Raw genomic sequence first — 12,027 nt, forward strand, 5'->3', positions numbered from 1 at the left:
AATAAATATAAAATAAAATATATTTATTTTGGTGTACAATAAAACATTTAAGTAAAGAACTTTCGTCACCCACTAAGACTGAAAATGTAACTATGAAACATTGAAATTCTGCAACTGAATAAACACCCACTTTCTTTATATCAAGAAGAAAGCCAGTCAACTAAAAAAGTTAAGTCTTTCATTCGAATTCGTTAAACAGGAAGCGAATCCAGAAGGAATAGAGTTCAAAATCGTGTGGCCTTCGCTGAAAACGTCCTTCATTTGTTTACTTTTCCAGTCACGGGCCAGGCCGCAGTGGCGAGCATGGAATCGAATTAGCCCACTAATAAACCAAAGGCAATCCGCTTTGCTGGCCAATTTAATATGCCCACAGAATTCCGCAGTGTGTTTCGGGGTTTTTTTTTTACCGAACGTTCCCTGAATAATTTAGAAGGTAGTTTTAGGCGGTGGAAATCGCTTACTGATTATGAGGGAATCGGAAAACTTGTTTTGTATGTCACGAGTCACGGCGTAAGGTAAGCTATTACAAAAAAAAAGTCTGTGTGTGCAAATCACACGCGGTAGAAGTGAAACGTCTAAAAAAGAATTTAATCACAAGGGTCAACCACTCCGCAATGCAATGGAGCAGCCTCACCCTGCGGAATCGCCTGCATTATCAAGGTATCTCTGCGCCAGGTAAGTATGATTTAGCAAGAGAAATACGAGAACGTCTATCAACTGTGTAACATCTCTTCACCGCGATTCAGGAATTGTTGAATTTACGTGCAGCGACATCTGTTGATAACAAATTAAATAGAAATAAAAGTATCTCAGGACCCTCCGAGAGCCACGACAGCGCGCACGGACGTCAAAAACACACTGGACTAGTCGAGGACGCGAGACCGAGTGGAGCGCTTCGTGATTTGTCGGCGCCGCTCGGAGCCGCTTCGGCAAGCCAATCGCGGCACACTTATTTTTTCGTTTCGTTTCATTTCGTTTCATTTCGTTTCATCGAGTTTGAAATCACAACGATTCTAAAGAAGTTTCACTTCAAAACAAAACAAACAAATTCAAAATCATATCAAGTTAAACATCAGTGCTTTGATAGATAAGATGCCCGGTGTATTCCGGTATTAAGAGACGCGGTTGTTCAGGGATGTCGAACCATAGACTAAGTAAGCTTACTTAACACGACTTTCGCGATGCAGAAATAAAATCAGATAATAATGAACGCAATCGCAAACTCTAAAAATGAATAAGTTTAAAAGCGAATGTTAACGTTTGTCGCTTTTAGTGGCCTTATCAGTGCCTCTTAAATTTTATTGCATTACTTCTGGAATATTATTATAATTACTCCAGTGTACAATAAAATAAACTATATATTATGTATATAATGAATGTTTTTTTTTTTTATTGCTTAGATGAGTGGACGAGCTCACAGCCCACCTGGTATTAAGTGGTTACTGGAGCCCATAGACATCTACAACGTAAATGCGCCACCCACCTTGAGATATAAGTTCAAAGGTCTCAGTATAGTTACGACGGCTGCCCCACCCTTCAGAATGTGAAATTGCAGTTTCAAAAAACATAAACTAAAATTTAAATTATTAACCAACAAAAGATTATGTTTTTAACTTTTTTTTCCACCTATTCGCTGGTAGCCTAATGGACTATTCCAGCTACGCTATGACTCGTAGGTGAGCTCACGTGGCTGAACCTATACTAGCACTAGTCCTACCAAAAGCAGGGCTTCGCAGAATCTACCACTGGATTGGAATTGCGACTCACTGAGAAGATCTGGTTATAAACTCAAAGAGTTGTGTCTATGGAGACGTCGAACTCTTCGTCATAATCGACAATTTCGATGTTGACGGTGATCAGTGCATGAGAAGGCCTAAAAGCACCGATAGTGAATCCGTAGGATCTGACAAGACTTATTTAGGGTGACTACGCGGCGGCCACGATAAGAGTGTTATCGTGTCGCGCCGCTTTATTAAAATAGCATTCTGACGCTTCCTTAAGATGCCTATGTATCGGTTCTAAATTGAGGTCACCGTGATCGTTTTAACATTTAGCAATGAAACAAAAAAATGCAATATCAAATACAAAACTTTCGTCATAAAAGTATTACGCACTATTGAAACATATTGGCAAATATACCCGGAACAACTAACATTATCTGTAATTTACTAAAGCTGAAATAACAAACTACTTCTATATACATATATAAAGCGTAAAGGCTTCACCCAGTTATATCCCGGTCACGCGCGACATTTCCGCTTGTGGCGAATTTTCCCGTTTCGCCCCGAACATTTTTATTCATTGGAATGGCAGTTTTTTTTTTTTTTTTTCAACTGGAATAAAACAAATGTCGCGCCGTATTTATGAGTGGGTTAAATTAACGGTGGCGCGCAGATTGCGAGTCGTTCGTTGTATTTTAAAATTCGGTAGTGTGTTTATTAAGGCACTTTTGCTTTAAAATTCCACTAATGTGACTATTAATACGAATTAATGAGTTTTTGCTTGTTTTTAATATGATATTACGCATTATTTTTGTCAGTATGTGTATCATGAAAACATTTATGTGCCTTAGAATAAGGATATAGAAGTCGCAATAAAATTTAAGAGAAGATTGACGCTAATCAGAATCCAAACCTTTGTGGTCAAAATCCAGTACTAAAGCTCAAACCTTCGTTGTCAAGTCTACACTAAAAATCTTAATCACAAATTCACTACAATTATTCAAACTGCAAAAAGTAGCACGTCTGATATCCTAAAGAAACATTCCTTATACGAATGCGGGCTTGAAAAGGGCCAGTTTTATATAAAAAATTCAACAAGAATCCACTCCTTTATGCAGTGCATACCGCTTGAGAAATTGCATTTACGTTTTCATGGAATATTAGTTTATTCAAGTACTTTGTTCAACAGAAACGGAATTACGTTTCGTTCATAAATTAACTAAGCGCTGTTTATTCAGTGAAAAAGAAAAAACGCCCTAAAGTCCTGGCTCCGATCTGATATATTTGAAGTTATATTTTCTAGGCTATTTTCCAAGGGATTCCAGCTTGGATTCCTTGCTTTAGTAGGGGATTTTTGTGTTATTTTTTATAGAAGAAGACTTATGGTAAGTAACATTGTGGAGAGTAGTTAATCTAAGGCCGAATGGTATTTTCATGTATGAACAATTTTTTTTAATTTGCGTTTATACACAAGCCTTCAGCATGTTTCCCTTCTTCCTTCAGGTTGTGCTAAAACGTCATCGAAGACACAACTGGCCTTAGCCAACTCAAGACATCAGTTCGAAGTCTTCGCTGTTATAATACGACTGATCTACTCTTCAAACTGCAATTAGGCGTAGATATAAGTAGATTTATTTTTAATTATTTATTTAATAGCCTACGTTTTGGAGATTTGGTAAAAATACCATACGATGCTAGTCGCTCATCATCGAATTCGTTCTAAAACACGTATCAAATGGGTATTCACTTTTAAAGCAAAGCATTAGCCATCGACTTGAAACCTCGGTAATATCTAATTTCTTGATACGACTGTTGAAGTGATCGTCTGGGTTTCTTATAATGAAGACGCAGATTTTCATAGATAGTTTTTATTCTAACGGCGATACACTTTTTTGTGTCCGTACTCATTGACGGCGCAAGAAGAAAAGGGGCGAGCACACGAACGACGTTGACACATATTAGATGAGTGACAGCTGTCAGTTGGTATTAACGTAAAGATGCGTTTAGGATTTTTTTTTCTTTTTTTTTCCTACCTAAGCTGGTAGGAATTATACAATTCTAACAACGACCTCCGGGCGCTTTGCCACGACACAATTACACTTAATTTCATAATTTATTTTCAGCGACAATGATTTATGCTAAGTTAATATCATGCTCCCGTTCAAATCGATTCGGCCATCAATTTCGTGAATTCGTTTATTAATAGCCGTAAACCGTAACAAGCGTGCAAGGACGCGTGTACCAAGAATGAAAAATAAACGCGGTGAGCCGCGGGCAGCGCGGCATACTGCGTTAATTTAACTTTTCGTGCTCTCATAACGCTTATAACGCTATAAATCGCGGCGATTACAGAAGCGGCGATTTGTTACATTGTACCGCCCAGCGTTTGCTCTAATTGCGTTATTATATCGCACGAAGAGCTATAGATTTTCAGACATGCTGATATTAATTGGTGTTGGGGGAACTTGTAAGCGAGCACGTGTAGGAGCCAGTCACGGTCGACGCCTTAGACATGTCCTTACGGATCCATCAGATCCAATAACCTTTGCATTAGACGCCTTCAGCTCTAACACTAGGAGCAGACTTATGTACCTTAGTAACCGTACTCGTCGAACTCGGCAAAGAGTATGATATGCCACTTAACCCATACATCAGCCGCTGAGTTTCTCGTCGGATCTTCTCAGTGGGACGCGTTTCGATCCGGCAGTAGATGCATTCGCGAAGCAGCTGCCCTTAAGGAGCTAGGTCTCATTGGGAGACGCTCGTGCAGCTATCACTCAGACTGAGTCCATAGTCGCACACCTGTCTTGGTAAAACTGGAAAGTCATCGGAGCATCAGTAATCCTTCCTTCATAAAAAAGAGTAGGTACACTACTGACGCGAAGCGGTAATTGTACAGTATCTTGTACCCTGTAAACTGAAAGAAATAACATTCCAAGTATATTTAGTGGTAAATTCATTCACAATGCTACATAGAAATTAATTTTAAAACTTCACATTTCTTCATCTCTCTCACCGCTGTTTTATTGACATTCCACATTAATTAAGCTGCTTTTTAAACAGCGCAAGCGCGGGGATAGTTAACGATAAGCAAATTCCACTTTTTTCACATGCTTATTATTTAAAACGTAGCTTTTTATTTTTGTTTCTCTGTCAATACTAGTGAATAACACCACTGCTCTGTGTCTATTGAAAGGAGAGACGGTTAGCACTCCCCTTGACAAGGATGGAACACACAATTTGGTTAAGGCACTATTAACCAAACATTTTAAGGCGTGCTTGTTTTTTAGTGATATTGGTGTCCCTGGCAAAGTCTGTAAATGGATATTTCAATTTTTATATGAACGGTTAATGTATGTCAAATATAACAATATCCTACATGGACCTAGATATGTTTATAAAGGCACAATGCAAGGTGCTATAATCTCTCCTTTATTATATGGCATTTACACTTCACAGATAAACAGATATTTAGTAGACCCCTCTGTTAAATGCCTGTTGTTTGCTGATGATATTGTTGTATATAGTGTAAATAAAGAAGTTAACAATGCCATTAGAAATTTGAATAATGGATTGTCACAAATTCAATGTTTTTAAAATAGCTTAAATTTTGATATAAGTGTAAATAAAAGTGGGGCAATGTTATTCAGTAAAAAGGTTGTCAACCTAAATGAGATATCACCTATATTATACAACAATAGTCCATTGTCTTGGTTGTTACATAAAAAAATCTTGGGTGTTTGGTTAGATACAAGACTGACATTTGAAACACACATTAATAACATTATTGGAAATGCCTGCAGAGGACTAAACATTCTGCGATCTCTGGCTGGAGTTCATTGGGGTTCTGACCCTAAGGTTTTGTCTCTGTTATATAAAAGCATTGTCAGGAGTCATTTTGATTATAGTTCATTAGCTTACATGAATGCAAATCTTAGATATCTACGAAAACTTGATGTAATTCAAAACAAGGCACTAAGAATTATTACAGGAGCAATGTGCTGAACTCCAATTAATGCCATGGAAGCTGAAGCATGCATTATGCCGTTAAAATTTAGGCGTCTTCAGATCGCACAGAGATTTTGTCTGAAGCTATTGGCCACTGACAATGTTTTTGTTATTGACAGGATAATACCTAAGGATCTGCCTATTAATTTTATGGGCAGTTCTAGTATCAATATGAGCAGTTTTGTGTCTGATCATTTACCAGAGATGCTCCAAATTTCTCTTAGCATCAAAAATACATTTAAAAATATATACTCATCTAACCTTTTGCCTATATATGAAATCAACAATTATACCACTGTAAATATGACTGTAGAAACAGATTCCCAAAAAATTGGGTCTAAAGTTGAATTTTTTGAATATATTAACAATTTACCTAACATAAATATTTATAAATTATATACAGATGGATCAAAATGTTCAGGTAGAGTAGCTTCAGCATATTATGATCCACAACTGAAGAAATCTAGATGCTTCAAGCTAGACAGTCACTGCAGTATTTTTACTGCTGAATGCTACGCTATCTATACAGCACTTTTGTATATTAATAATGTAAATAGTTCTGACTTTTTAATTTTAACTGATAGCAAAAGTTCATTGTTAGCACTAGAAAGTGATCTTTTTAGATTTAATATGAACTATATTATTTATAGAATAAAAGAAATATTGGCAAATTTAAACGACAGAGGAAAGAATGTCCAATTTAAATGGGTACCTGCTCATTGTGGTATTTTTGGCAATTAAGCTGTAGACTGTGCAGTGCGAGGTGCATGTGACGAAGACCACACTAATGTAACAAAAGTACCGTTTACTGACTTCCAGCAGAAAATATCGGAAAATGTTAAAACGCTGTGGTATGAACACTGGAGGTCTATAAGTCAAGAAAAAGGGAAATGGTATACAAAGATACAGAATACCCCGCCACATGTACCTTGGTATAACAAATTTATAGAAGCTAATTCCAGACAATTCATTACCACCATTAATAGATTAAGATTCGGTCATTGTAGAATTCCTGCTCATTTGTTTAAACTACGTTTAGCAACGGACAAAAACTGTCAATGTCGCTGATCTGAAACATATTGTTATGAAATGTCATAAATTTAATATAAACAGATTAATTTTAGTGTCTGAGCTGGACGATGCTTGTAAGGGTGACTCGCTTTTACAAACAGGCGTAAGGATGGACTTACAAGTAATTTTATCAAACCCGTTGTATTTTAAACCAATTTATAGATATATTGTTAACACAATAGGAAATGTTTAAAAACAAACGAGTAATGGTAATACTTCAATTTGATGCTGTTTTGTTTAATAACTACTTGTAACTACTTGTAAATTTTTACGTACTCCATGCGTGAAAATTAATTTAAGATAGGCTATAAGGTCTTGTAACCATTGGCCGTAAATAAATTAAAAAAAAAAAAAAAAACACCACTGCTCAGATGAATTATTGGAGTAGGGTAATTACCTGGAGTCACTGCGCTTATCCACAGTGCGTTTCCATCTTTCTTTTTGAAATGAAGCTTCTTTAAAATCGTTGTGATTTCAAACTCGATGAAACGAAATGAAACGAAACGAAAAAATAAGTGTGCCGCGATTGGCTTGCTGAAGCGGGTCCGAGCGGCGCCGACACATCACGAAGCGCTCCACACGGTCTCGCGTCCCCGTACTAGTTTAGTGTGTTTTAGACGTCCGTGCGCGCTGTCGTGGCTCTCGGAGCATCCTGAGATACTTTTATTTCTATTTAGTTTGTTATCAACAGATGTCGCTGCACGTAAATTCAACAATTCCTGAATCGCGGTGAAGGGATGTTACACAGTTGATAGACGTTCTCGTATTTCTCTTGCTAAACATACTTACCTGGCGCAGAGATACCTTGATAATGCAGGCGATTCCGCAGGGTGAGGCTGCTCCATTGCATTGCGGAGTGGTTGACCCTTGTGATTATTCTTATTTTTATAAGTTTCGCTTTTACCGTGTATGACTTGCACAGTCACACATTTTTTTTTGATCATTTTTACCACGTACCATCCGGCTTTGAGCTCCACTCCACAGTACTTCCCGAGCGCTATGACATGTCCTTCTTCAAACGAGTCTTGTAGACGGTATGCAGCGGCTTATCTTTGCCCCTGGCCTTGCCATCCATGAGCGACGGTAACCACTTACCATCACGCGTGCCGTATGATCGTCTGCTTATAGGAGCAATAAAAAAGGAATTGGCCCGTTTGGTTGTCTAAGAGCTATTTTAAGTTTATATTGATAATTGGTAATATAGCTTTTTTTAAATTGTAATACCCCTTTTTAATTATTATTTAAACGTTATTATTATAGAAGAGTGTCTATTCTGAGCGTTATTAGCTCTGCACGTATCGTTTATATTCGGTTAAAACATTGTATCACATTCATTTCGTTCCGATTGCCGGTTTTAGTGGCGGCGTGTTACAACGTTTTGCAACTTACCTACAATGGGATATACGACCGCTTCACAGAAGACATTTACTTTTGTTAATTATAGTTTATTATGGCTGACAATGTCTGTGGTTTCTTAGTCCACGGTATTTCCACTAAGATTCGGAATTTGATAAATACATGCGAATTGCACCTTTGGAATCACATGCGTAAGTGTGTGTGTGTGTGTGTTTGTGTGTACGTAAGTGTGTGTGTGTATGTGTGTTTGTGTGTGAGTGTGGGTGTATGTGTGTGTGAATCAAGGCTGTGACGTAGCGATTGTTTTTACTAAGCTGTAACGTCACATGTGAAGGGACCAATTATATTATTATTATTATTATTTTACTTAAAAATAAATGAATATAACTTAAAATTTCTAGGAAAGTTTCTTAATGATGTTAATTTTGGTAAACAGATTCACTTCTCTGTCTAGTTTGGTCCATTCGTCTTTTCTAGTTGAATTAGTTCCAGGTTAGCTTTGAAATTCACTCCTTTTTAATGTTAGGTAGATTACTGATCACTTAACTTTTAAAATAAGGGCTCAGCTACTTCTTCTGAACGAATTAGCAGGAACATCTAATCAGTAACTTGCAATCTAATATTATGTTGGTATTTACGGCGCAATAAATTAATGTGATTTTGTTTTGTCTAATAAATATATTATAAATATATTATGTAAGTATATTTTTTACATAGGTACATTATTTTGTGAAATCATAAAAAATTATAAATACGATAAGAAATATAACCAGCTTCAGCTAAACCTTAATGAGAATATCTTCATTGTAGCCGAAGCAACTAAATAAGAATTATTAAAGATAGCTCTGAAACATCTGTTTAGGTTTTGATTAAAATTTAATGGAAGCACATAATAAGCAACAGCTTTCGAATAAAAAATCCCACTTACTTAAAGTTACAAAAAAGCAGCCGAATTTTGATCTTTTTTTATAAGTAGCTTAAATAAATCGTATGGCCTTGCGCAGTACGAGTAATGGCACATGTTCTTGGTGTCTTTTTTACATTAGAATTTCTTAAAATTATTCGGTCTGGCTCCTCTGAATCGTTGCTGCAATAAATCGATCGCTTGGTGCGTAGCGTGACAGATGGCGTCATCTTGCTCAAACCAAGATGGTCGCCGAGATCCAAGCCATTCACTTGAGGCCATAATAACTCGGTTGTCGTGTGTCCGTAATGAATTCCGCGAAGTTTGCGAAGCGAACGCGATATCAGCGCAACTTTTCCCATTTTTGTAATGGATTTTCACAATGATATCGCCATGTCTTTTGTTTTGTTGTTCGATTTTTAATAATCGCGGCGATTGTAAGCATGACAGCTGTCAAATTGCAATAGCTGTCACTTAGACGAAAACAATAATCAGTTGTTTGTAAAGTCGATTTACGGGCGATACTTTTACGTAATAACGTCATAAAGAAACATTAATGAAAAATTGCATACTTTTATGAATTAGATAACAGATTCGAGGTGGGCGGAGCTTATTGTAGAAGATCTCGAAGAATCTTGCATGACAGCGTTCCAGTACCAGAACTATTCGAGCTGCTAGCTCTTTCGTCACGCGGTAAGAGAGATAAATGTGTCACAAGCCAACGTTAGAGCCGATCGTGCCTCTCTATCGCTTGTTAAGCGCTCTCGCTTGCACGTTCAGGTTCAGGCGGAACGTGACACTTTTTCGTGTGTACATCATCGGTTTTTATCGATTTATAATACGTTATCACGTCAAAAAAGATTGCATTATGATTTAATAGGGCACTTTTATTTCGCGACTTGCGCTGTTGTAACTTACGTACATGTACAGTGTACAAAGTGAAAAATATCGCTTTCGAAGCCCAAGCGGCAATAAAATTATTAAATACTATGTCTTCACATTAAGACTTGTAATCAAAGCTTACAATATTTTTTATGCGTCTGTATCGCCTATCGGTTGAAATAGTCAAAATGGTTGAAAAATAATTTAAATATTAGAATCGTAGGAAATACTAGAACATATAGGGGAAACTGGGGGAATTGGGAACACTTAACTTCAAATGTTCAAAACTAATAGAAAAAAGTCAAAAACATAATCAACTTTCATTGAAAAGTAAGCTTTGCTTACCTGTCTACTTATTGATAACAAAAAAATCTCCAAAATCAACGTTTTATTAAAAATATTAATAAACTAAAAAAACAATAGCGTTCCTTTTTACCCGATACCATATGGGGTAATTGGGATCGTCCCGCGGGGGAAATGGGAACGGTACGGGGTAAATAGGATCGACACAATTAAATCCCGATAATAACTACAAATTGTTTTATCAGCACATATCTCATATTAACCTTGACTAGTCTCGCCTGCAGTGCATTTTTCAGGTGCCCAGGGTTTATGTACATGGTGCACATGATCCAATTTTCTGTCGGTGGTGACTCATATTTTACGTTACACATTATGCAGTAAAACTCTTTTAAGTGTTAAGTGGTTACTGGAGCACATATATATCTACAATGTACCGATGCGCCACCCACCTTGAGATATAAGTTCTAAGGTCTCGGTACAGTAACAACGGCTGCCCTACCCTTCAAACCGAAACACATTACATTAAATGTATCTTTTTTATTTGATTGGTTTTGTTAATTTTAAGTATGTTTCAATGATACTATGTACACATACGGACTTATTGTTGTCTGAAATAAAATAAATCATTCATTCATTCATTCATTACTGCTTCACGGCGGAAATAGTCAAGGCGGTGGTACCTACACAAGAGGTCCTACCACTAGTAGATTTTTTTTTTAATTAAGTAGATATTTAGATTTTATTAGTAGAACCAACATAAGCCCTGATCTGGCCTTGAGACATGGGGCCTAAATCTCATTATATCGATGGCGCGAGGAAGAGCGGGCACGGGGCTCGAGGCTGGTGCAGCGGCAGATCGCGCTGCGCAGAGAGGAGCTCCGTCTGGCCTTGGTGGCGGAATGGCGGCAAAGGCTTCTGCGCCCTACCGCCGGCCTCGCAACCGTCGAGGCGGTCCGGCCAGTACTCGACGACTGGCTCGGGAGAAGGCACGGCTCCCTGTCGTTTAGGGTGACACAGGTGCTGTCGGGGCACGGTTGCTTCGGCAAGTACCTGTGCCGCATAGACAGGGAGCCGGACGCTCGGTGCCACCATTGCGTCCACTGCGGGGAGGACACGGCGCAACACACGCTCGCCGAGTGTGTAGCTTGGGAGGAGCAGCGCCGTGTCCTCACAAATGAAATAGGAAGCGATCTGTCGCTGCCGGCCGTAGTGCGGAGGATGGTCGGCAGCGCGCAAGCGGGTGTTGGCGCGTGTCTCTGAGGCGATGCACGGAGTAGTTGAACGCCTCACTACCCCGTGCAGGAGACGAGGCCTGGACAGACCGGGCCAGCACTGGTGTGGGGCTGCGGAAGAATTCGGATCCCCGCGGCCCTGCACGTGTGGGTGGACACCAGGGTGGTTTTAGCCAGTAGGAGTCCGGCACGCCCCTCCGCCTTTCCCAAGGCGGAGGTAGTCCATGAGGATTTCCCCCCCCAAAAAAAAAAAAAAAATGGGGCCTAAATCTCAATTGTATAGCATAACGGTCATACCACTCTTCATACCGACAAGTATGGTCGCTTCACGGCAGAAATAAGCAGGGTGGTGGCGGTACGTACCCGTGTGAGCTTACAAGACGTCCTATTACCAGTAAATAGGCAAGTTAATATTTTTCGGGTTTGTTTTTTTTTAAAGATTTTTTTCGTCGGTAGCCTACAGGGCTATTTCAACTACGCGCGGACGGTTAGGTGAACTCAGGGGACTCTTTCTGCTTGGCCCTCAAGAACTTTGCTGAATCGAACATCG

At 38.6% G+C, this 12,027-nt stretch overlaps 1 protein-coding gene and 1 non-coding gene across 2 annotated transcripts; both read left to right on the forward strand.

Annotated features, from left to right (window-relative positions):
* The first annotated feature begins 4,903 nt into the window (after positions 1–4,903).
* LOC149502357 (U6atac minor spliceosomal RNA) lies at positions 4,904–4,992 on the forward strand. Its single transcript, XR_016323613.1, has one exon. It is a non-coding gene; the product is annotated as a U6atac minor spliceosomal RNA (small nuclear RNA).
* A 5,427-nt stretch (positions 4,993–10,419) lies between these two features.
* Positions 10,420–11,505, forward strand: LOC149502358 (uncharacterized). The gene is made up of 2 exons (XM_089729990.1): positions 10,420–10,428; positions 11,062–11,505. Exons 1-2 carry the CDS (start codon positions 10,420–10,422, stop codon positions 11,503–11,505), a joined length of 453 nt encoding a protein of 150 aa, XP_089586116.1.
* Positions 11,506–12,027: the final 522 nt, after the last annotated feature.

The sequence above is a fragment of the Bombyx mandarina genome, chromosome 09 (genome assembly GCF_030267445.1).
Source record: "Bombyx mandarina strain Sakado chromosome 09, ASM3026744v2".
In the NCBI taxonomy this organism is placed as follows: domain Eukaryota; kingdom Metazoa; phylum Arthropoda; class Insecta; order Lepidoptera; family Bombycidae; genus Bombyx; species Bombyx mandarina.